Source organism: Camelus bactrianus, chromosome 6 (genome assembly GCF_048773025.1).
Source record: "Camelus bactrianus isolate YW-2024 breed Bactrian camel chromosome 6, ASM4877302v1, whole genome shotgun sequence".
Lineage (NCBI taxonomy): Eukaryota > Metazoa > Chordata > Mammalia > Artiodactyla > Camelidae > Camelus > Camelus bactrianus.
The window spans coordinates 84,804,981-84,831,941 of NC_133544.1; the positions used below are offsets into that span (position 1 = coordinate 84,804,981).

Sequence of the window (26,961 nt, forward strand, 5' to 3'; positions counted from 1 at the left end):
AGTGTAGCCAGCAGCGAGCTTGGCGCAAATGTTAGCCAATAATACTTAAACAAATTGTTGTGAGGAAAATAGGCAAGCATTTATGTTAAAAACTCTCTCTTCCTTTCCTTTCCTTTTTCAAAAAAAAAAAAAATCTATTTGACTTTCTTTTTAGATTTTTTTTTCTGTAAGTTTGAATAGGTTGCTACCAAAATGAAGTCTGTAATTCTAATAGTTAGCATTGGCCTAGGTTCTTTCATGAGAATTTCCAAATCCTTTGTAAGCATTAATTAAGTAGTGCATGCCTGTGTGACTTATGTGTTACTGAGTTGATTTTCTAAAAGAGTGAGTGGGGCCATTGATGTTAACTGACTTGTAACTTGCCCAGTTCCCTCGCTGAGAGAGAAGCAAGAGCCAAGAGGTGAATCCTGTAAGCAGAATTCCTGGGTCTCTGCTTAGATGCACCCAGCAGCATTACAGGTTTCCCCACTTTGCAGGATGGTACTTGATGTTTCTCCAAGAGGTTGGTGTGATTCAAATTGTACGAAACTTTTGTTAGTGTTCACCCACAAAAGGGGAGGAAAAGCTTCTCCATAAGTAAGCAGGTTAGGTATTTGAGTTTTCAAAGATACCCAAGGGGGAGGAGGATAGTCTCCTCATAAAACTGTGATCAAATTTAGATCTGTGCCCAAATATTTCAGTTTGCCTATGTGAGGATTTCATATTGTTTCTCTGAAAACTAAATGTAAAAATGCTCTCATGATTTATATATTGAAATATTTCATTTTGAAACATAGTAATGTTGATCTAGGTAATTTCTGAAACATCCAGGAATTCTTTCTCTAGATTAAGCCTTTACCTTTTATGAGAAACAGTCTAATGCTGCCCATTTAAAATATAATGGTGGAGTTTTTTAATTTAATAGATTTTGAATTTGAATGTAAATCAGCATGCCTGAATGAACATTGAAATAATACTGGTTTTCAGACAGAAAGAGAAACTATTTGTTCTAATTTCTGCTGTTACTCATGAAGTCAACAATTATTTCTTGAGTAGTATCTAGTCATTGAAATGACTAAACTTTGCTGAAGTTTTCAGGTATTCAGTGGACTGCTGCAGAAATAAATGCTGAGGCAGCCACATCTTCCATAGTATCTTTGTCTCTAGCCATTTCCTCATAAAACATTGTTTTGAATTGGTAGGAAAAAAGCACATAACAGCTGAGAGAGTATTATAGGGCAGGTTTCTCCAGCCAGTAGATTGAGATCTATGGGAGATTTTGAAAACTTACTGCTGTATCTCACAGCTTCCTTCAATCACTCCTTGGTATGAACAGGATATCTAGTAGGAAGAAGAACACAACTAGTAGTGGTACCAGCAGTGTGAGTAAAACACCTTCCCACAGTGCCTTGCCCCCGGTAGCTAGTCAGCAAATGCCCCCCAGCCACCTCAAGACGTTGCGAGTGAAGATGAGAAGTGGAAGAGTCCTCGACTGCTGTGTCCTCTAAGGATGGTTCAGCAAAGCAGCTGGGGAGTTCTTGAGCCAAAGTTGGTCAACAGAGTAATGCTACGTTTCCAGGAAGGGATGTGTTTTAGTTTCCCCACCATACTCTATCAAATGTGTTAGAAGCAAGTGCAAAAGCAGTCATGGATTTCAGAGCACAGCAGCTGGAGTAGTTCCCCACAGAAACTTCAGGGTGTCAGTTACATTCCCCATAGTAGGAGTTCTGCAGGGTGCATTCTCATCACTAGGATAGCAATTAATTTTTTTTAATTGTTTTAAACATATGCACAAATCCTGGCATTGGCCACACAAAACAATCTCTCAGGATGCCATTATGCAACCTCTGATCTTGTCCAGCTGGTTCTTTCCTATGGATTAGGAAACTGAAGCCCGCCCAGAAAGACACGATCAGAATAAATATTTTTTTAACAGGCACTTGAAGCAAGGGTAACATCATCTTGTGCTCTTTGTGAGAACTGAGAAGAATGACAATTACCTTTGATTGAAATCAACGTAACTGCCTGTGTTCTCGTTACATCCAGAGTCAACCGATGGAGTAGTTGGGATGTGCTGCCAATCACTTTTGGGATAATTTGTCATCATTCCCCGTTTTCAGCAGGAATGGGTTTCACATCCAGTGCTCAATCAGTTGATTGGTAGAGGCTGCCTGAAGGCTAAATAGAGGGGGAAAAAAATCTTATTCTATATTTGGGCTCCACCAAATGTCTACGTATATGATCAGAACATGGGAATTGTGTCCTAAAACCTCCACTGGAAAACAGTACAGTACAGTATGCTGTTAAGAATTTGGTGTCAGAGAGCCCTACATTCTAGCTCTTTCAGCTACTTATTCTGCGACCTTGGATAAAGTGTTTTTCCTCATTAGTGAAGTAGGGATTTAATAGTACCTACCTCAGTGGGTCAGAGTAATTAAAGCCCCCATTAGCTTTCATCTGGATTATTTCATTAGTCTTCTAATTGGTCTTTCTTCTTTCACACTTGTTTCTCCATAGTTTATTTGCCACACAGCAGCCACAGAGATACTTTTAAATTGTGGGTCATCTTTTTCAGTAAACAGTACTGAAGTCAGTTGATTATTCCTCTGGGGAAAAACATGTACCTTGACCCCTTACCAACAAACACAAAAACCAAATTCAAATTAAAGTGTGAAATTTAAGCTTTTAGAAGAAAACAGAGAAGAATAGATTTGTAACCTTGCAATAGGCAGAGATTTCTTAAACAGTACACACACCGAAGAATGTTAACCATAAAGGAAAAAAATGGACAAGTTGGGCTATGTTAAAACAAAGGATTTCTGTTTATCAAAAGACACCAGTAAGAGTGAAAACGCAACCTACAGAAAATATTTACATAGATACAATAAAAGGTCTTGGGTCAAAAATACATGAAGAACTCCTACAAATCAACAAGTAAACAATAAATAATCTAATGAGAAAAAAGCAGGCAAAAAACTTGAATGGCCATTTCACTATTAGATACCTGAATGGCCAATAAGCAGGTACTCATGTGGTTCACCAGTAGTAACTTGTCTGCTAAAAATGTTTATTAAGTCTTCCACTGCATTAATAAATAAATTCTCAACAAAAGAGCTAATGGTTCCACAAATCTCTTTATTAATAAGAACAACTGGAATGCTGTATAATTTTCTCCACAGTTTTTATTTTACTGCTGGAAACTCTGTTTTCTGAGAGTTCTCCCTCACCATCCCTACGCTTCAGCTTTTTAATGCTATTCTTCAGATGTGGGTGATACAAAGTAGAAAGCAATTATCAGGGGACCTTTTTTGCTGAGACTCTTCATGTTCAGAGTAATACTGCTTGGGGCAGGAGTTGGACTAGATAACTTCTGTAATCTCATTGAGAAGTGAGTCTGTGATCCTAGGAGAGGTCATTTGGTCTCACTTGGTATTGCTAATTACTCAGAAATGATGTAGGATTCCTTTAATTCACCTGCACTTCAAGGAGTTACCAAAATCAGAGTTTAGTTTTATCCTGCTTAAAATCTGAACCCTTACAACCAGGGTTCCCACAATTGGGTGTAGCACATTTCACCAACTTAAATGACCTGCCAGGAAGATTCCTGTCATTTCAACTCTTTCCTCCACTCCTCTGGGAGTGGGCATGCCTTCAGTTTTTAAGGTGGAGTAAGTGTTAAGGAAATTTCTAGGCATGTTCTTCCTACCTCTCTTTTATTGCAAGTATTTAGCATTAACTCAGATAGATTAGGGTAATGTGATGAATCAAAGATGAAATTTAAAATAATAATTTTAGGGAATGAAATCCTGCATTTACATTTAGAAAAATCACTTGTATAAATTCAGGATAGGGTGACTTGGTTTAACAGTGGTACAAGTTTTTGGTCTAATTTGTGCCCAGCAGTGTAGTATGACTGTTTTTTAAAAAAGCCAATGTATTCTTGACTATGCTTATGGAATAATAAAATTCAAATGGAGATGTACAGGAAGGCTGGTTTCTGTGTTTCTCTTCTTTTGTGTCTTTTTTCATTTCCTTTTCTCTTTGCCATATATATTTTCAGTCCTTATTTTTCTACCCCATCGTTTTGTTATGCTGATTAGTGGGAAAAGGGAATTAATTACTTTTGGAAGAAAAATCAGTGAGTTATCTCTCTATAAGATAAAAGATGGGATCTCCTTTATATTTGGTTCTCACTTCACTAGAAGCTCTGAAGACTAGCTAGATTTTCTAGATTCTCATTCTTTAGCCCTTGGGCAAAGAAAGAGTGTTCAGCTCTGACCTTAGAGTTTACTCAGGTGTTTGACAAATTGTCCCAGTCAGTGCATATCCCTTTTATCCTTGGGACTGATTGTTCTCACAGCCTTGGGATGGCATTGTATGAGTTTAAATGAAAACCAGTTTGACAGCTCTTAAACTGTACTCTGCCCTACACATAGTTTATCTCCCGGACCACTTAAGTTGGAAAATTACTTGCCTAAAAGGCCATATTGTTCTTACATAGGCCATCTACTCAGAGGACCCTTCTTCTGTGAAATGATAGGTAGTTTCATCTCTACCTTTAGTATGAACAGAAGGTGCCTATTTCTCCATTCAGGTTTGGATAGGTGATCCCCTTCCTTGTTCAGTAGGCTTTATGAATTGCCTCAGCCTCAGGCAATTCCCTGTCCACCCCTCTAGATCCACCCACAGTGCATTTTGGATCTGGACCTCAAGACACCTGACCTTTATTGTGAAACTTGTTTTTCATCCAGTTGGGCTATAAGCTTTTCTACTTGTTGACACGTATTGAGGGCAGAAGCGTGGGTCTTCATCTCATAACCCCACCATCTGTCTGAGTGACAATCCATAAATGTTTGATGGAATGTATCAAACTCAAGTTCTTTTATGTAGCCAACTCTAGAATATTTGTGATTGGGTTGAAGAGTAATGGGAGTGTAGACCTGTTCATTCTCAGCCTCTGCTTGACTGCTGATTGTGTCCTATGCTGAAGAATGTAGGCAGAATTCTCTTTTGAAGAGTTCTTTATAGACTAATATTAACATTAGTTTGTATTTTGGGAGCTTAGGCAAATAATGGGAAGTTGCAACTTAACGTTATTGCTAGGGAATGAGGTGACAGATTTTTTTTTAATTCCAAGATGATTTGATACAGTAATGACTGTCTCTAATAGTTTATTCATCTTAGACAAACAACTGGTTAAAATAACTTCTCAGATTTCATTAATTTGCTATTCTTTAAACCCTGTCCAAATTAGTCAAAATCATCTGTCATTTCTTGAGCATTTCAGTTTGGGGTCAGAAAATACTGAGTCTGATTAATATAAACCATGTAAGTCTAGCTACTTAAAGTAACATTACACACAAAGTACTTATTTATGAAATATGTGTTTGATGGCTTGATACACAAATATGTGTATAAATGTGTATCTTTCAATAACATGTTACTCTTCTACTAGTGTTGGGATTCTTAGCCTGGAGTCCAGAGACTCCCAGAATGGAAGGAAAATCAGTGAACTTAGGGAAGAAACTGTCATTTTTACCAGTCTCTAAGTGAAATAACATGTATAAGGTACTCTTATAGCATAGTATGTTTGTTGCATGTGTCTTAAACTGTCATTTATGATTTGAAATTAACATTGTTGATAGGCCTGCCTCTAGCTAGAGCTATTTAATGTGTTAATTTAAAAGCATATATATTACTCTGTAGCAAATTTGTTTAATAATTTGATAACATATCACTTTATAATACTGTATATTTTGCTTTGTTCTTTTAAATACATTATTCTGAAGATTGCCAAAGACGCCCATGGTGCATACATACCCACACACAAATAAAACCCCTCTGCTAGAAACTCCCAATAAATTCTTTGTTATATTTTTTCATAGGTGTTCAGAGGGAAATTATGTATTTGTTCAGTTACTGATAGTTCTTAAACTGTATTCAGTGGATGTTTACTGTTAAAATTGTCCACTTATCACATTTATATATAATATTTATGTAAAAGTTACTAGAAATTCCGTAATACAGTAGTCAAAAGTTTTTGTTGTCAGACACCTAAGATAAAATAAAGACATATGTGATTCATTTTAATTCATGAAAAGAGTTCTTGTGAAAAATAATTTTGAAAGAATTAAAGATGAATGTCTTTTAAATCTCAGACTGAGTACGCATAATTATATTTCAGGAGTACCCAAACATCTTAGTCTCTAAGAAATAAATAGTTCCTAACAAATTAAAGGTGAAATAAAGATGTATTTACATTTCAGAATCTCATTTGAATAGGTTAAGTCATTTTAAAGACTAGCTATCAATTTTCCATTTCAGAAGAAACTTTTACTTTGAAATGTTTTTGGCTTCTGTTAAATTGGTTTTCATTCTCTCTGGTTTGAATGTCCTCTGAAAGGAAGAAGTTTAGAAATTTTAAAAAGCACAGAAAGTAAGTTTTAAAACTTGACATTTCTTTAAAAAAATAAAACTTGACATTTTCTTAAACAATCTATCTAATGAGTAGCCTCCACATAGATACTTTAAAGTTGCATTTGAAATCTGTACTTTATTTTTTTAAAAACAGAGCAGATATTGATCTCTCACTTTGTTCCCTTTTTCACCTCAACAATGAATTTTTTTTAAAAAGATTCCTTACTGGTTACATATGAATGAAAGTATAATAATTGTTGCTTAGGTTTAAGTCTTTACTGCTTGGTTGAAATAATGTTTCAGGAAGAATTTGCATGGTAGAAAGGGCTTAGTGAGGATTTCAGCTGATAATAAGTTGATAGTATATTGTCATGAATAACAAGCCACTGGTATAGTCTTTTCTTTTTTAACTCTATGTTATTGATTTACAATGTCCTCTCTGAATTCTGTCCTGAGTTCTGTCCTGCCAAGTGTATGAGACATGATTTGTTTTTAAATGCAACATCTTAAAATTAAAGACATATACTGAGAATGATTTTTAACATCTCATATATTTGCTTAATGTGTTTGATTAATAAAGTAATACCTCCAAATCATAGATGTGGTCTGTTCTTTATATTTTCCCAGTAATCTCTCTGCCAGGCATGAGGAGTTGACATATCCCTTCAGTCTTTGGCATCTTCTTTGTCCGTAAGGGGGGGTGTGTCAGAATTGCAAATGTATAATGATTTTGTGAAGTCACATTCCAAGAGTTGAAGAGTAGAGGCCAAGATAACACCTTGACTCTTACAAGCAGTCTTATTTGTAAAGGATATATTTAAAGAGTTATAAATGTTTTCCTTTTTAATTTCATATGAGTATTTTGCAAATTAAAATTCTTTATGTAGAACATACTACATAAAGTACTGGTTGTGAGAATGTGAGGCAAACAGACCACATTAATTAATTTTCCTGTTCTTATAAATATGCATTTTTTGTGTGTTGGCATTGCTTTGCCTGAAATAGGTGCTTCATCAGAAATAGATAGTAAGTGCTTCTTAATACATATGCTATAATATCCTAATAGGCTCAGAAATTATACCCCTAATTATTAAAGTATTTTCTGATAACTAGCTTTATTATTGCAAGAATTATTTTGTATATCTGAAGATACGGCAGAGGCCAGATTCAGAAGTGTTAAGATTTCTACATCAGTTGGCCAGTTGAATACATCAGTGGTGTGCATCCATCAATAAAAATGATTGAATGGTAGTGTATATTTCTCCAAGCTTTTTAAAAAATTATGCACCGTATCAGTAAATAATTTTGAGCATCGCTTTTATGTGTGAAATTTTTTAAATTAATAAACTATATGTTTTTATATAATCACAAGCTGATATCTCAATGTGTAGTATATAATTATGCTGAAGTTTATATAGCCTCAATAATTTTAAATATTTTGTATAACATCAGATTTAATTATGTTACTATTTTTTTTGTCTTGGAATGGAGGAAAAAAACAACTCTGCCATTGTCATTGTTTATTTGTGTCTCCATGTTTGTTAGGTGATGCTTGTAGAAATCATTTTAAGCAACATGTCTATTTGTGAGGGAGTTTTTAGTTTAAAAATATATAACAATTGAAAATTCACTTTACTGAACATACTTAAACTCCAGTGTACTGAAAAGCAAATGAATAAGAACACTGCTGTCAGTTGTCAGCACTGTGGGACATCTGCTCTCCCTCTAGAGCTGGCCTGTACCATTCCTGACACTTGCCATCGGCTTTTGAACTGCAAATATAATCCCAACTAGAATTCTTACACATTTCTGGGAAGTGTATAAATTGGCATGACAGCTTCAGAGAAAGGCAATATTTAGCTGAAAGTGTGCATCCTTTAATTCAGCATTTCCACTTCTTTATATCTATCCTGGAGAAACTCTTTATTTGTTTACAAGACGTGCAAGGATATTTGTCTAAGCACTCTTCATGATAGCAAAAAAAAAAAAGAGAGAAAGAAAGAAAGTATCTATTTTTCAATAGAAGAACAGATCAATGTGGTTTTATTTGTATAATGGGACATTTTATACCAGTAAAAATGAATGAACTAGGTGTCTGTTTTTAACATATATCTCAAAAACATAAAATTGTGTGAAAATGCAGATTTCAAAAAGATCTATACTATGTAATCCCATCTGCTTAAATATATTGAACACAAATAATAATGTGTATAGTTTGAGTACATGAATACTGAAAGATTCAAAATATACATGGGAATCATACACCAATTTTATGACAAGGGTTTCCTTGGTGTGTGGGATGAGATGTGACCTGTAACTACACTGTTTTAATTTCTGAAAGAGAAGGAAAGAGGGGAAAATGTTCAATCTGAAGCAAATGTGGGAAAATGTTATTCTCACTTGTTGTTATATGGATCATAGTGTTGGTTAAATAGACGTCCATCCTTTTGAATATTTCTTTCATTGTTTCACAATGAAAAGAAAGTATTTAATAAAATGCATGCTGTTTCATCTAGAAAGTTAGAATTTCACTGTTAAACTGACTGGAATGGTAGTAAGCTTTTCAAACTTTATTTACTGGATTTTTGTCTTCTTGTTTTTCATTTGTTCTCTGTACTTCCATGAATGTTCTAGTTGAATTGTGTGTCAATAAATGAGAATTTTTATATAAAATTTTTTTCTTTGTTTTATAGGAAAAACGTCAGAGAGAGGCTCATTTTCCTTGTATAGCAGAGACACCGGATTACCAGGCTGTCAAGTAAGTTTAATAAATACAAAAGCAGTGAGATAATTTTTTAACATGTAAATAAAGACTTTTAATAGGGGAATTAGAAATTTATCCAATTTATGTCACCATTATGTGTGCTTTTAGCTGGTGACTAATGTGGTGGGTTTTTAGTAATTAAACAGATTTTCTTTTCTTCTGCTCCTCTGCTTAAAATGATTTCCCTTCCACAATTTACCAGACCATCTTTCTCTATCATCAGAAAATTTCATAACTCACCTCCGTTTTAACTAGAGACAAAAAAGTAGTTATCTTCCTACTCTCTTCCAAAATGCTGATTTCTGAAAATGATTTTTGCTTATTTCTTCATAAAAAGAACAGAGTTGCTGGTGTATTACATGAAGAACATAAAATTGCTCTGTGTAGCTTGACTATGTTAAACTTTATAAGTTGGAAGTGTGTTCATTTCAATCTATATCCAAACAAGTTTTTGAGCTTCCTACGGTCTTTTTGACCTGTAAACTTTCTTTCAGCTTTTCTATATTCCTTTGCATGTTGCATTTCTACTGATGACTGTCTTCTCTGCTTCTTTCCCCATATCTTTATGCTGAGAATCCAAAACACTCAGTTCACCTGCAGACTCCCATCAGAATCAAGCCAAAAAGCATACAAAGGAAACACAGAATATATTAAATTAGTTTTCTGCTGTCTGCATACCTTTTCTCAGACCCAGCCTAACTTCAGACGTGAGCATTTAACCGTCATACTAACATACCACTTCATTTAATACATATCCCATAATTGTGCCATTCAGAGTCAGAAGACCTAGTTTGAGATTCTGTCTGTACAAGTTACTGACCTGTGGTCCTGTGACAAGTCGTTTAACTTTAAATCCCATCTCTGCATTGATTTCCTCATTTGAAAAATAGAATTAGCAACAACAAAAAAATGCAAATTGGTGAGACAATATCTGTTTTCCATTTATGTATGGTACAGTCCATAAAAAGAGCACCCAGTGCTGTGAAATAGAAACTCTTACACTAAAGAGTAACTGTAAATTATTATGATCTTTAGAATGTAAACACTATATATCATAAACCTCAAATATGTTCATCTATACTACCACTAGTAATCTGTTCTAAGAAATAATACTAAAAATGGGAATTCTTACAGAAAAAAAAAAATCTATCTACAGCATATACTAAAAGGAGTAAGAATGTTGTAGCCAATAAAGACAACCTAAGAATAATAAGAATGTCTTTGCATAGGTGAAGATATTAGTTCCTATAATTACCATGAGGGAGGGCTGTACCTACCATATGTTCTGGTCTGTTGGTCTCCCTGCCTGTTATTCCCACCTGTTCTGTTCTTTCAGCAGGACTAGACTACTTTTCCATATTTTGACCATTTATTTTACTACTTAGTAAAGCGGTTCTTCTCTTTTTTAAACTTCCAAATATTCATGGATTAGTCATTTTTCTAAGTTACAAATTCATTTTTTTGGTAATTTTTTAACTGGGCTTATGCAAATCTTAAATGAATTTAGGAAAAACTGGCATCTTTATTGTGTATAATCTCTCCATCTAGAAGCTTGGTGTATTCCTCCATTACTTGTCAACTTTTCCTTTATTTTTCTTAGTAGAGATTTGAAATTTTTCTTTGTGTTGAGGAAAGGTACTCTCAGGGAAAGAGATGGGGTGATATGGTTGTTGCTATTACTTTAATCTTAGAGTTCCTGTGTCTTTCATTTAGTAATCATTTTTTAAAAGCGAAAGTCAATGTATTAATGTAAAGACTTAAGCTGTATTTTTTAGAGGAATCAGAAGGCTAGATTTTTACTTATGGCTCTGCTTCTGAGTAGTTTTTATATAATGCATTGAACTTTGTGAATCTTCCATTCACCAAAGTGCAAAATCAACACAGAATTGAAATGATGTGATATATATCTAAGGTCTTAAGATAGTGTCTTTGATACTAAAATTTGTGTTACTACTAATTTTAAAAAAAAGAAAAATAGAATTAGCAGTTCTTGTCCACCTCCTTTATTAAGTCTCTGAAAGCTGAACTACTTGTGCCAGTGGAAGTATTTTACAAAATAAATATATATTTTTAAATGTTTTCAATTCATATAACCCACCCCAAAAAAAAGCTATTTTGAGTCCTTAATATTATTTTTAAGAGACCAAAAGATTGATAGCCACTTGTCTAATGTTAACACTTGAGGAAAAAAACTACTGTAAGATCTTTGAAACTACAGCTACATCTATTAAATTAGAGTTAATACTTACATTAATTAAGGATCTTTCACTTATATTTTTTAATACTCTCTTGGCAAAGGTATTGCTATTTAGTTAGAATCAGTGGTAAGTTCTATTTATATAATTCTCCAATTTTGCAAAGATGAATCTTAACATTTTTGCCAAGGATTGATATGTGTTTATACCAGATTTAATTCTCATATCAAAAACATTTATTTTAAACATAGATAGCACTCTAATAACAATTGCTATCATTTACTGAGCGGTAACTAAGCCAGGCATTGAGTTAAACATGATCATATTTAATCCTTTTAACAACACCCATTTTGCAGGTTAGAAAATGAGTGTTCTCCAAAGATATTCAGTACTTTGCTCAAGGCTGCTCTAGCCAGTGGTAAACCTTCTAAACTCATCTTATGATATAATTATACTGCAGCATAAGAATCTCTTAACTCCCTCCCTTGCTCAAAGAAGGACCTGAGTATTCACTTTTTAAAAAGTGCTCTAGTTGATTTTAATTCACATGGACTGGGGATTATGCTTTGAGAAACCAAATTCCTCTGTGTACTTCAAATATAAGCATATATAGAGTACTGAAAAAGAAGAAAATGTAAGATCACCATTTAATAATTGTTTATTACATGTTGGAGAGATCAGGCAGGCATATGGGAAAGAGAACAAGGTTATTGGAATGTATGAAATCTAAAATAACGAAATTGCTCTATACAAGATGTATTCAAATGAGGTAAAGATTTGAAGAAGTCACAGAAGTAGTGTATGAGCCCCAAAGAAGAAGCCCAAAATTCAGCACGGAGGAAAGAAGACTATACTGCTGCAAGGATAAATAGTATCAGTGAAGACCAGAGGGCTCTTAAAATAAGTAAAAGGATTGCTTACTGTGAAAGGAACAGCAACATTGCTATTTATTATTGTTATTTAGCTCTGGCTATGCTGGAGTTGCTGGGAGAAATTATGATGGATCACAACAGCTTATTTGAGGCCTAAGTAGTAAACTAAGGAAATTCAAGTGTGAAAAAGATGTGTAACTCACATTCAGAGAAAAACCTGTATTCCAAACAGTACTTATTATAATGGATCAGAGAAGAAAAAAATACAGTGGAACAACTAATACTTGGGTGCCATTTTGTCTTACCTATTCACAAGCAACATAACAATCTTAACCACACAGAGATAATAGAAGGAAAAACATACAGTGACTAAAAAATTACATCCAAATGCCACTTTAAAACCATTTGTCTTCAACAAAATCCCCCAAGGAACATTAACTCTGCTATTAATGTACATAAAATGCTGCTGACATACTACAAAATTCAGGCTAATTTAATAATGCCTGATGGCCCTTACTTCATGTTAAGATGATGTAATAATATGTTGCTAAATGAGTCTCCTCATATTACCTTCACAGCAATTGCATAACTGATGAGCCATTAAAAGGAAACTGGTGTAGCAGTATTACTGGAAATGTTGATAGATCATTCTGCTATTGAATTTTTTTTTTTTTGATTCAACACGGAGTGTAAAAGCCAACATCTTTATTAACAATAGGTATAATACTTTAGTAACTGCCACCATGAAGTGAAAAATCCTTTTACGATTATGAAAGTTTCTCATTGATACCTTTTAAACAAGTATTTATTCAAGTTGTTTGTGTAAGTTTCTCTCAAAGTGTTCAAACCTGGAAGAGGCAGGGTCTTGTTTTTTCCCCAAGGGATTTAATTTTCATCAGAGTTAAGATATTTTACCATTGAAAAAAAATGATGGTTAACTCAAAAAACTCAGTTAACAATTACTTGGAAATTTACCTATATCATTTGCTTTTTTATCGTCCTCTTTTTGCATTATTGTCAATCCCATTATATACAGACACTTGAAAATGATAAAATGATGAGTCATTACATAAGGAAGATAAAACAGTGATAAATGTGTTACAGCAGTGCTTCAAAATAAATGAACCAAAAATTGGTATAATTAAAGATTGAAATAAATTCACAACCATAATTGAAGATCTGAATACCTCTCTCTCAGCAGTTGAACAGAATAACTAGAAAAAAATTTGTTAAGACATAGAACTAAATGAACCATATAAAATGTCTTTACCTAATTAATACTTCTATTCCCAGCAACTGAAGAATATAAATTCCTTTCAAGGGTACATATTACATTCAACAGGATTGAACCATATGCTGATCTTTAAACCAGTGTCAATAAGTTGAAAAGGTTTAAAATCATAGAGTCTTTTTTCTGACCACAAAAGAATTAAATTAGAAGTTAGTAAGATACTTAGGAAAACACCAAATATGTGGAAGTGAAACAACGCATGCCTAAATAATCCATGGTTTTGAAAAGAAATCACAGGGGAATTTAGAAAGTATTTCTAACTAAATTATAATGATATATGATATAAAAAAATTTGTTCGTGCAGTTACACCAGTGCCTTGGGAAAAAAGGTGTAGCTCTAAATGCTTGTATTCAAAAAGAAGATCTATAGTGCATAACCTAATGGTTCTGCTCTATGAAGCTAGAAAAAGAAGCATAAAATAAGAAGGGAGAAAACAATACAGTTGAGAGCATAAATCAATGTAATACAACACAAATAATAGAAAAAGCTAACCAGGCTAAAATTTGGTTATTTGAAAAGACCCACAAAATTAATAATTCTTAGCTAAACTAATTTAAACAAAGGGGGAGAGCAAATGGGGAAAGAACACCAGTTACCAACATCTATAATGGGAGAGAGGTTATCACTGTAAATGTATAAATTGTATATACATTAAAAGAATAATAAGGAAATACTCGGAATATCTTAATTCAATAAATTTGACAACTCAGGTGAAATAAGCAAATTCCTTGAAAATACTTACCAGAAAGGGACAAGACAAAACAAAGTCTGAATAGCTCTATATCTATTAATGCAAATAAATTTATCTCAAAAATTTTTTCCAAAGAAAGCTTGAGGGTGGTGATATCAGTGAATTCATTGGTGAATTCCTTTAGATGCATAGGGGAAAAAATAATACCAACCTTACATAAACTGTTTTAAAAAAAATAAAGGAGGGGTAATGCTTTGCAGCTCATTTTACAAGGTAAGCAATACCCTGATAGTTAAAATGCATGTGTGGTTTGTACCAGAAATGAAAATTTAGCTTAATTGTTGAAAATCAACCAGTGTTGTTCAACACATGAACAGAATTAAGGAGAAAAACAATATGATCATTTCCATAGATGTAGAAAAAGTATTCAACAGAATAAAACATTCATAATAAAACCTCTACAAACTAAGCATAGAAAGCAGCTTCCTCAATTTGATAAAAGGCTTGCATGAAAGATCTATAGCTTTTAAGTAACAGCATGCTTAAAGGTGAAAGACTAAATGTTTTTCCCCTAATATTAGGCATAAGTAAGAACTTCCACTCTCATCACTTGAATTTTATGTTCTAGCCAGTGTAATAAGGCAAGAAAAAAAAAAGCGTAAAAATAGGAATACAACAAATTAAGCTGAATTTGCAAATGGTATGTTTGTGTACATGAGAAATCCTAAGAAATCATCAAGGAAAATTTCTAGAACTAATAAGTTTTAGTTATGTCACAGGTTACATAGCTAATCTAAAGATAGATAGATAGATAGATAGATAGATAGATAGATAGATAGATAGATAGATAAATTGTATTTCTGTACAATCACAATGAACAATTAAAAAATGAAATTATCAAAACAGTATTATTTACAGTCACATCAAAAAGCATAAAGTACCAAGGGATAAATTTGACAAAAGACTATAAGGCTTCAACAATGAAAACTATAAAATACTTGTGAGAAAACTCAAAGAAGATTTAAATAAATAGGGAGATACACCATGTTCATGAATTGAAATACTCAGTATTTAGATGATAGTTCCACTGGGCTATCAGTTGAATGCAGTCCCAGTAAGAATTACTGAATTATAAACATTGACAAGATTATTTAAAAGTTGATTTGAAAAGGAATAGGATTAAGATGAGCCAAAGGAATCTTGGAAAAGAGGAAAGGAGGAAGGACTTACTTTACCTAACTTAAAGACTTTCTATAAAGCAAAAGTAATCAAGACAGTGCAGTTTTTGTATAAGAACTGACAAATAGATCATGGAATGAAAAAGAAGTCCAGAAAGGGACCCACACCTATATGGCAAATGATGTTTGATTAAAGCACCCCAGCAGTTCAGTGAGAAAAGAAACATCTCTTTTTACTATATGGTGCTGGAAGAACTGTATAGCAATATAGGTGGAAAAAAAAAAAAAAGGACTTCCACTCTACCTTACATCATATATAAACATAAATTTGAAATGGATCGTGGATTTAAAGATGAAACCTGAAATAATAAAGGTACTAGGGAGAAAATAAATTAATATCTTTGCTGCTTCAGGGTAAACAAAAAAATTTTAGGGAAGGTACAGAAAGCATATAACATGAAAGAAAAGTTGATGAATTGAACTTAGTTACAATTTAAAACTGTGTTCATCCAAAAACACCATCAAGAAAAGGAAAAGAGAAGCCACAGAATAGGAGAAAGTATTAGCAACACATACATCTGACAAAGGACATAAGTGTAGAATATATAATGATCATTGACAAAGAAGCAACCCAATTTTTAAAAATGGCCAAAACACTTGAGTAGACACTTCACAAAAGAAAATATGCAAATGCAGGATTTCTGGTCAAGATGGCAGAGTGGTAGGACCACCAGCTCACATCTCCTCATGACTACAACAAAACCACAACTGACTGGTAAACAACCATCGAAAAAAGACTGGAACCTGCAGGAAAGATCTTCAACTGGAAACATAAAGAGGGAACCACAGCAGGACGGTAAGAGGGGCATGCTCACGATATAATCAGACCCTATACCCCCCAGGTGGGTGACCCACAAGCTGAAGAATAATTAAGTCACAGAGGCCCTCCCACAGGAGTGAGAGGTCTGAGCCCCATGTCAGGCTCTTCAGCCCAGGGTTCCAACATTAAGAGGAGGAGACCCCAGGACATCTGGTTTTGAAGGCTTAACTCCAGGAGCCCCATGGGACTAGGGGAAACGGAGACTTCATTTTCTTAACAGGTTTACGGATTCTCACGTGCGCCAGGTTCAAGGTCAGAGGCAGTGATTTCATAAGAACTGGGGCCAGACCTGCCTGCCTGCTGGTTTTGGAAGGTCTCCAGGGAATATAGGGGATGACTGTGGCTCACCCAGGGGACATAAAAGCTGGTGGTGGACATTTTGGGAATGTTCATTACAGGAGCTTTCCTAGAGGCTGAAATCTTGATTGGATCTTTAGCACGGAGACCTAGCCCCACCCAATAGCCTGTAGGGAAGACTCAGGCCAAACAATATGCAGGGTAGGAACACAGCCCCACCCATCAGCAGACTTCCTAAGCTACAAAGGCCTCTAGACACAGCCTTACCCACCAGAGGTCCAGAACCAAGCTTCCCCCAGCAGTGGGCAGGCTCCTCCTGCCAGGAAACCTGCATAAGCCTCCAGTCCAGCCTCACCTACCAGGGGGCAGATACCAGAAATAAGAAAACAACAATCCCAAAGCCTGTGGAAGGAATCTACAAACACAGGCCAGACTCCACACTGGGACCAGCTGGACCCCTTAGGTGACAAGAGAGGAGTGTACTGCTGGGATGCATAGGACGTCTCCCACAGAGGGCCACCTCTCCAAGGTCGAGAAATGTAACTAACCTACCTAAAAATACAAATAGAAAGATAGACAATATGAGGCAGCAGAGGAATATCTCCCAGGCCAAGTCACAAAATAAAAATCCCAGAAGAAGAAATTCAGTTGATGAGGAGATAGTTAATTTACTTGAGAAAGAGTTTAAAGTAATGATGGCAGAGATGTTCAGAGAACTCACGAAGAGTATAGATGCACAGAGTGAAGTTTTTAGCAAAGAGTTGGGAAATATAAAGAATACCCAAACAGAGTTGAAGAATAAAATCACTGAAATGAATAACACACTTGAAGGAACCAAGAAAAGACTAAATGAGGCAAAAGAACAGATCAGTGAGCTAGAAGACAGATTAGTGGAAATCACTAATGCAGAACAGAAAAAAGAAAACTAAGAATGAAAAGAAACAAGGATCGCTTAAGAGAACTCTGGGACAACATGAAACACACTAATATTTGCATTTTAGGGGTCCCAGAAAGAGAGAAAGAACCTGAGAAAATTTTTGAGGAGATAATAATTGAAAACTTCCCCAACTTGGAAAAGAAAACAATCATCCAAGTCCAGGAAGCAGAGAGTTCCACACAGGATCAACCCAAAGAGGAACACACCAAGGCACATAGTCATCAAGTTGACAACAATTAAGGGTAAGGAGAAAATATTAAAATTAGCAAGAGAAAAGCAACAAATAACATACAATGGAACTCCCATAAGATTATCAGCTGATTTTTCAGCAGCAGCTCTACTGGCCACAAGGGAGTGGCATGAAATATTTAAAATGATGAAAGGGGAAAGCTTACAACCAAGAATACTCTATCCATTCAGCAAGGCTCTCATTCAGATTTGATGAAGAAATCAAAAGCTTCACAGATAAAAGCAAAAAGAATTCAACATCACCAAACTAGCTTTACAAATGTTAAAGGACCTTCTCAAGTCATCAAACCATGAGAAAAGAGAAGAAGAAGAAGAAGAAAGAAAAGGGGAAAAAAACCTACAAAAGATTGCTTTGGCGATCTCGGAGTCTTTTATAGTTCCATATAAATTTTGGAATTGTTTGTTCTAGTTCTGTGAAAAATATGAGTTTTTTTGACAGGGGTTGCATTGGATTTGCAGATTGCTTTGGGTAGTACAGCCATTTTGATAATGTTCATTTTTCCAATCCAAGAGTACAAAATATCTTTCCATTTCTTTGTATCACCTTCAGTTTCCTTCATCAGTGTTCTGCAGTTTTCAGAGTATAGGTAACCTCCTTGATTAAGTTTATTTCTAGATATTTTGTTGTTTTTGATGCAATGGAAATGTTTATGCCAGTTATAAAATTCTGGTTTTTGAAGTGAAAATAAAAGTGAATGAAGGGCCACAAATGGCTAAATATCCTTTCTTAGGGGTGAGTTGTATTCCATTACATATATATGCTGCGTTGTCTTTATCCATTCATCTATTGATGTGCACTTAGGATGCTTCTATATCATGGCAATTAAAAATGTTGCTCTTAATAGTGGAGTATATGTATCTTTAAATTAATTCTTATTTTGTGATTGGCTTTATTCCTTTGATAACTATGTTAAGTTTAAAAAGCTAAAGCTCTAAATGTTCTTAGAAACAATGAAGAGTACTTATATGCAAATTTTTTAAAATATGTGTAGTATGTTGTATATATATATATTTACATGCAATATTTGTATATGTGCTGTCAAATTGTAACAATTCTATCTAATAAAACTGAAAAATGAAAAAAAGGAGATATACAAATGGACAATCAGTACATTTAAAAACTGTTCCGCATTATTAGTTATCAAGTACTTGAAAATTAAAACCACAGTGACTTGACAGTACACATCTACCAGAATAGCTAACATTTTTAAAGAGCTAAAATTAAAAGTGCAAGTTGGACTGTAAAATAGTACAATGACTTTAGAAAACTTTTTGGCACTTTTATAAAGTTAAATATGAATCTACCCCGTGACTCAGCAGTTTTACTCCCAGTTGTTTATCCAAGAGAAATGAAAACATTGTTCATCAGAAGCTTTCATCAAAAATGTTCATAGCAGCTTTATTCATTATAGCCTAAAACTGGAGGCAACCCAGATGTTCATCAACAGGATAGTGGATAAATGACTTTCGTTATATTCATACATTGAATGCTATTAAGTGATAAAATGGAGTGATCTGATGATCTCAGTAATGTTATACTAAGTGAAAGAGGTCAAATCTCAAAATTACAGTATGACTCCATTTATATAAACCGATACAATAGGCAAAACTATCTTGTGTTGATAAAAATCAAATCAACAGTAGCCCCTGGGAGAAGGGTTCTTTTGTGAAGGTACCTTATTTCTGAGGTGATAGAAACGTCTTAAGTCTTAATATGTATTCATCAAAACTGACTGAGTCATACTTAAGATCTGAAGATTTTATTGTATGTAAAGAACAGCTCGGTTTGTTTTTTTTTTTAATGAAATGAAGTGCAATTTACAGTAATCTAAGAAACTTTACTTAAATACTTAGTATTAACAAAAGACATGCAAAACCACTGAAAACCGCTAAACTATTAAACACTGCTTGGGGAAATTTTAAATGACCTCAGCAAATGCAAAGATGTACCATCTTCTTAAATAGAAAGACAATATTCTTAAAATATCAGTTCTTCCCAAGTAGATCTATAGATTAAATGCAATCCCAATTATAACCCTTCCAGGATTTTTTTTGTGTTTGTTTAGGAATTTACAAACTGGCTTTAAAATTTCTTTGGAAATACAAAAGACCTAGAATACCCAAAGCAGTCTTGGAAAGTGAAGAGCAAAGTTGGAAAATTTATGCTACTGGACTCTGACAGAAGACTTAGAATAAAGCTATAATAATTAAGCAGCACAGTACTGGTGTGATTGAGACATGACGTCGGAACAGTATACAGCCCAGAAGTACAGCCATACTTAGGCAGTTCATTTGATTTTCCACAGTGCTTGCCAAAGTATTCCAATAGGGAAAGGAAAGATTTTTAATAAAAGAGGCAGTAACAAATGGATATTCATATGGATAAATATGAACATTAGCCCTTCTTCCACACTAAAAGCAAAAATTATTCAAGATAGATATGGAGGGCACATTTAACAGGAGGATGTTATGGCCTGTTTCAGGCAAGAAGGGCTAGAGTGGGGTGGGGCCAGAGGGTGTCAGAACACCTTCCTGTTTCTGCTAGTTTCTCAAACTCTTCAGCTTAAAATATTCAATATGCCAAGGTACCATATTTTGTGGTGGTGTATCCTGAACTCCATCATTCTTTTACTCTTAAAATTAAGTTTTTAAATTGTTAAAATGGAGTTTTAATACATTTTTAAATTATTTCAGTATCCCTAATTGTTTACTCTCTAGATATAGTTGGGTTTGAGGCAGTTCTTTTACAAACTTCAATAAATTTAAAATAAATTCAAAATAAATTCCTTAAGAAGTATTTCAAATGATTTGCTTTCTTTTAAACACATTTTTATTTAAATAATAGGAGTTTTTCATTGATTTCATAGGACTTACTACACAAATCTGCATCCCACATCATAATGTGCTCATTGTATTTTAACATTTTGTTGACCATATTTTTGTAATCTTAGTGTGTTTTATTTTATTCTTAGTAAAAAGAATCCCTTATTCCGTAAAGGACTGTTGTGCTCTTAGAAATTGTAGCATTCCCAGTTCTGAGAAATTGTTGCCACTTCCGTTTTAGGAAGACACATTGACTTAAAATTAAATGCTTCGTTTTTTTCTCATGCTTTTTTTCTTACTGGGTGAGAAAATGACAAGGAAACAATTTCATACATGACAAGGCTTATTTAAAAGGTAGAGAATCAAATCAACTAGTATTTGCGTATTTTATCATGTGTCAGGAACTGGGCCAGGCAGGAGAATAAAAGAATTAGTATGAGTCCTCAGGAAGCTTACATTCTAGTTGAGAAGCCCAACTGTGTACACACAGAAAATAAACTAAAATGATGAGATGATTCATATTAAATCTCAAGTAGCATAGATTATAAGTTAGAACTCAGAGAAATGAATGTGGTTTTCATACAGATTTTACAAAGGAAGGATAGAACTCTAAGATACTGGAAGATGGGTAAGAGCTGACAGAGTGAACAAGAAAGCGTCTTGGGGGGAGAGGACAGATGACCAGTGAGAGAGAGGCAGCAGTATTCAGCACATCTTGTAGCTTCTTCCTGAATCTTCTCCCACCCAAAATACAAGCTTTTTGAGGGCAGGGTCGTTGGCTGCTTGTTCGTTGCATTTCCAGCATCTAACTCTGTGCCTGACAAATAAAATGTATTAATTAATAACATTTTGAATGAAGAAAAAAGTGAATGTGAATTCTAGGAATAGTATCATTTTAGTTTGGCTTGGATTGATTATTTATTTAAGGGAATAGTGTGAGATGTTTGAATTATAAGGATGATGAATTTTGAATGCCTAACTGAAGAGTTTGTATTTTATCCTGTAAGGGTTTGGAATTGGACATTGGCATGATGAAAATACAGGTGTTACTTAGAAAAGTTAAGCAGTGGCTTATGATTTACGAGAGAATTTATAAACTGGAGACAAGGGAAGATGGTATTGCTCTAGGCTACATATGAAGAACAATGGGATAGGTAGTTTAGACAGATCTTAGTTACATAACAACAGCACATTGCAGGTATTGTAAGATAATTTAATAAAAAATAAGATAATAACTCCTATAGATATAAAAATGAACGTGTATATAGATTTTATCTCATGAGTGAAGAAATTTGTAAAGTATTAGAACCAGTTCAAAACAGACATTCGTAGATCAAAATTAAGGAAATTAATGTTCAGTTGGAGACAACACCATTTTTTCTTTAGAGGAGGGTGGTAGAGATATTGAGGGTGGGGAAGGGTTGTTCATCTGATCTTCATTGGGCATAATTTTTTTGCAGGTATACATATAAGAATTATTTTGCATTGCTTCCAGTTATCTAGAATTTAGAAAGTTGTAAATAGCTCCCTTAGAATGAAAATCAGATAACCTGGAAAGGTGTGCTCTAGACCAGCGGTCAGCAAACTATGGCTACCAGCCAAGTATCTCCACCCTTTTTGGGTTTTGTGTGTGTGTGTGTGTGTGTGTGTGTGTGTGTGTGTGTGTATGGTTTTATTAGAACATAGCCATGCTCATTTATTACATATTGGCTATGGCTCCTCTCTTGCTACAAAAATGGAATTGAGTAGTTACAACAGAGGCAGTATGGCTCACAAAATTTGAATGTTTTCTATCTGGCCATTAACTGAACTGACCCTGCTCCAGATAATGCATAATATTCCATCAAAGCATGATTTTTTTCCTACGCAGGTGTATGTTTTTGACAATTAAGAAAATCAAGGTTTTCATATGTAGCCAATCCTTTACTGATCTGCCATTCCCCCAAGAGGATTAATTAAATCTAGTTGCTTCAAAGAGGAGTTTGGATATTTCTTTACATAACAACTAACCTAATAATACGGACCTTAGGCTTAGGCTGAATTATTAGAACATAATATTTAGAACAAGGTAGTTGACATTGTATGCCATTCTGAGCAAATGTGTTTCAAAACAGGTGTTGTAAGTAAATTCATTCAGAGAAGAACTTGCAAATAGTAAAGTAACTTGCAACTCTAGCATTTAGAGAATGATTGACGGACTCAGGGTTGTTTCGTTTTAAGAAGGGAGGACACCAGTAACATAAGAAACATCTTCAAATATTTGAAGCATAATTTAACTTGTTCCATAACTTCTAAGGTTAAAACTTTGGACAATATGTAGGAGTTAAGCAATCCTGATTTTAACTTAGTATAAGGAGTGTTCTCATAGTATAGCGGATGGAATATTCAGCCTTGGCAGATAGCGACTTTCCTCTCGGTGATTGTATTTGAGCAGAGGCTAGACATTCACTGTACTGGGATTTTTATAATAGGGGGATTACAGCTTCTGTTTTTAGATTGAAGTAAAAGACCTTAAGGTTTTCTTCTAATTCCATGAGTTCTCTAGTGACAAGTGAAAATCTTTCCAAGAAGTTATTGACGATCTGTCTGAGGTTGGAGACCCGAAATTACTATTGACATCCATCTATATGGTTTTGTACATGTTTTAATTTTCCCACCAATTAAATGAGGAATCATTATGTCAGTATACCAATGGTTTAATGTGTATACAGTGGTGAAGAGTGGGAATTTTAGAGTCTCCACTAGGACTGGGCTGTTATTTGGTCCAACCAGAGCTTTCTCTTTTTATCAAACCAAGTTACTGAATTCCTAATCTTGTTCTTCCTTTTCTGAGGCTAATTGTATTCCTATAGCTAGTTTTTGTGAGTTATCATTTGGAGGAGTATCCCTTTAGACTATGACAGAGGTTTGGCTGCTGGTGGTCCCTTTAAGGACAGGATTTCTTGTGGCACAATCAGCAAGGTGATTTCCCTCAGCTTCCAGTGAGTCAAGTTTAGAATGCCCCCAGAATCTTAATAATAGCTCAAGTGGCAAGTAAAAGTATTGCATCTAATAATTCCTAAACATAGGGGACATTTTTATTCCTGCTGAAAGTAAAGAAGTCACATTGCTTCCACAACATTTCTAAATCATGAGCTACTCTGAAAACATATCTACTATCAGTATAAGTATTGACAACTTTGTCCTTGGTTAAAATAAAAGCCTGTTGGGCCTAAACAGAAGGGAATATGTTCAGAGAAGGAACTTGAGATTCAGTAGAGGTCCTCACTATTTGAATTATTTCAGTACTCTGAGGCAGAGACTGCTTAATAGTAGTGGAATTGAGCACTAAGACTGTGGCTCTGATGTCAGTTAGAACTGGAAGAGATTCATCCCAAATCGGGAGAAACATTTCTCCAAGATGATTAAGAGGCAGAATGGGAAGAGCCCCTAAAGTTCCTCAGAGCCCCACCACTGAGAATTGGCAGGGTGTTGGAAAGGCTAGTTATGAAGGTGCCTAAAGCACTTACATTTTTATAACAATCTCTTTTTCAGTGTCCTAACTTTTTGCAATAATAGCAAAATCTAGGAGGATTTTGGTTTTGTTTTGGAGCCTTCATTTGCTAGAGTTGAAGGTTAAGAATTTTGTCAATCTTCCTTTTAGGTGACTCATCTAAAATGTGAAGAGAAGTTGGTTTACCAGATTACCTAAATCTGGAGTGGACATAGTTTCCCATTTCATCCTGGTCTTTTTTACTAGAAAAGAGAGGTCCCAGTTCAGCCCATTAATAAACACAGAGTTGAAAGCTCCCCAGGTAGAATCAACATCTGAAAGAAGACCAGAATTTTCTTTAAAAACAATCTGAAGTTGATTGTAATAGTCATGAACAGGTTTATCAGATTTTTGTGTGCAAGTCTGAGTTTTTTTCTAGTCAACGGGATTTGGGAAACCCTCGGGAATTGTTTGATGAAGTCACCTAATGATTGCCCAAAGCCTGACCGTATTATGAGTTTAGTAGGCTGGTGTCCTGATTATAATTCTGGAGAACTTTCAGGATTTTCCCAGTTAGCAGTTTTCATTCATTACTGGGTCTTGCCTTCAACAAGCATACAAACTAGCTGATAGAAAAACCATGTTGATGAGTTTGAATGACTATGTTAGTTTCTTCAGCAAGTCTGTGAGGATCTTTAGTTACTTTGGGGAAGTATTTGACTATGGCTCTCACTTCAGCTTTGGTCCAGGGGATATAAGAAATTAAGGCTTTAGCTTGTGGATCCTCAGAAGGCTTAATTTTAAAGGGACGTGTTCTGCCAAGTTCAGAGAGAAAGGGAATGAGAAGAGTTTCAGAGAAAAAGGGATATTTGACAAAAGAAATCTTATCTTAAAATCTTATTTTGCAGAGACAATTTTAGACTTATGATAACATTGAGAAGCCACAAAATACGAATTAAAGTAGGTATTCTACTCAGTTCTCAAAATTCTTAAGCTATTGTAGTCAAATTCAGTTTTAAGGAAATTAAATTTGGGAGTTTCAGATTTCCCCTATAATGGCCATTGATACTGTAAATTGCCTTTGGTTAGGTTGGTCCTTTTAGTTAAAAATGTGCTAAGGAAGATTTTTAAACATAAAATCCGCTGTAGTTCCTGTAAGGGAAGGTGCCCTCAAAATATTGAGATAACTGGGATCCCATTTCTCTGAGATTTTTCTGTAGAGTAAAAGAATAACTTTCAAAATGCCCAAACAGCTCAATTCAAACAGCTTGCAACTCAAGCAGCCAGCAAACTATTATTAGCCAGTTCTAAGGAAATAGTGTGGTCCTGAAGGATCCAGGCTGAAGGCTTTTCAGCCAGTTTCCAGAGAACAGCCCCTGTTCCATAGGAATGGGCCAACGGCTAAACCAAGACAGTTTCAGTGAAGCAGCCCCTGTTCCCAAAGGAATGGGCGGACAGCTTCTCAGCCAGCCAACGTCAGTTGAAACAGTCTGTTCTCAAAATCAGACTGAAGTGCCAGGCTTGTGTACAGAACAGGCCTTAACCAGAGACAGAACCTTAAAATAGATCCCAAATAAAGCCTGAAGACCTTTAGACACAAAGAGGGCATAAGCCCGAATCCAGGAGAAAGACATACCTTCAAACCTCAGGGTCAGCAGGAAAAGCAGTGAGTGCAATGGGTTCAGTTGTGGGCACCACCGTTTTTTGCTCGCCAGCCCCAGGGCCCTTTGGGGTCTTATCTGGTCCCCTTGTGGGCCACCCAGATGTTAACCTAAAACAAGTAGACTGCCAGGTATTCCTCCAACAAAGATGGATTTATTCAGGATCAGCAGAAAACTGCAGTTCAGAATCTGCAACCATGGTGAGCCACATGCAAGTCCCCTACTGCAAGGGACAGAGGAAGCTTTTACAGAGGTGGGGAAAGGAAGCTGGGAGGGCTGTAGAAAAGAGTCCAAGGCTTTTCATTGGCTTAGTCCTTTCTAGGAAAGATGGAGAGTCTTTCTTCTTACTAGACTCTGCTATGGTTTCAGGGTGTGAGCTCTTCTGGTCTTTCAGCTCTATGTAATTGAGGTTTCTGTTTATAAATGTTGTAGAAGAGCAGTCAGTAATAAGGACATGATAGTGCTGTAAGAATGGGTTATATCAGAGTTGAATATTAAACTTAAAAAATTCAGAAGTCCAGTGGTTCCCCAGACTAACAGCATTTTTTCAGGAATAGATTATTCGATGGTGATAGAGAATTGTTGGAGTTAGGAATGTTAGGAAGACAAAACTGGCTGTTGGATCAAATGTTGAAGCTATCAAAGAAGTGATTCATTCATGAAATAGCATGTGAAAGAGCGATGTACAGCGGTTGGCACACAGTAGGCATTCAAAAAGTGTTTTGAATTTTGTGACCTAGGAAAGAGCACTTTGGCAAGGGTAACAAGCCATCAGCTGCCTGCAGGGTGAGCTTCTGGGCTTTGTGAGTTGTTTGGAGCAGAGGTAAAATAAATTGTTTTGTGAGAGGAATGTCTCATTTTCAAGTATGAGGCAATAGGCAGTTTTAATTTCCTGCTTCAGTTAAAAGGCCAGAGAGAGTTAGATTATGCAGAGGTAACTTGGCAGGGGAAAAAATCATTGTTTTTTTGTTTCTATTCCCTCCAAAAAACTTGCTAATTATATTTTTGGTGGTACTCAGTGCTGTTGGAGAATATTGTTTCAAAAAGTCACTTACTTCTTTTGTAAACTTACTTTAGGTGAAAGAAGTCTGTTAAATAATAGCTAGAGATTAGACACTATCCTGGAAAAGAAAATGAAAAAAGAGATGACCACAGACTGGGTATTACATGATAATTAAGGATTGTTGTCAGTTTGGGGGTGTAACAAGAGAGATGAAAGAATAAATGAAGCAAGGGCAGCAGAATGCTGACAGT

General features: G+C 35.0%; 1 protein-coding gene across 6 annotated transcripts in view; it reads left to right on the forward strand.

The window, feature by feature from the left end:
* Positions 1–26,961, forward strand: part of TCF12 (transcription factor 12) — a 328,904-nt gene that overhangs the window by 213,348 nt on the left and 88,595 nt on the right. For all 6 annotated transcript variants that reach the window (XM_074366183.1, XM_074366185.1, XM_074366186.1 and 3 more), the window contains one exon: positions 9,090–9,154. In XM_074366183.1, the coding sequence (XP_074222284.1) occupies positions 9,090–9,154 (65 nt within the window). The remainder of the gene's footprint in view (positions 1–9,089; positions 9,155–26,961) is intronic.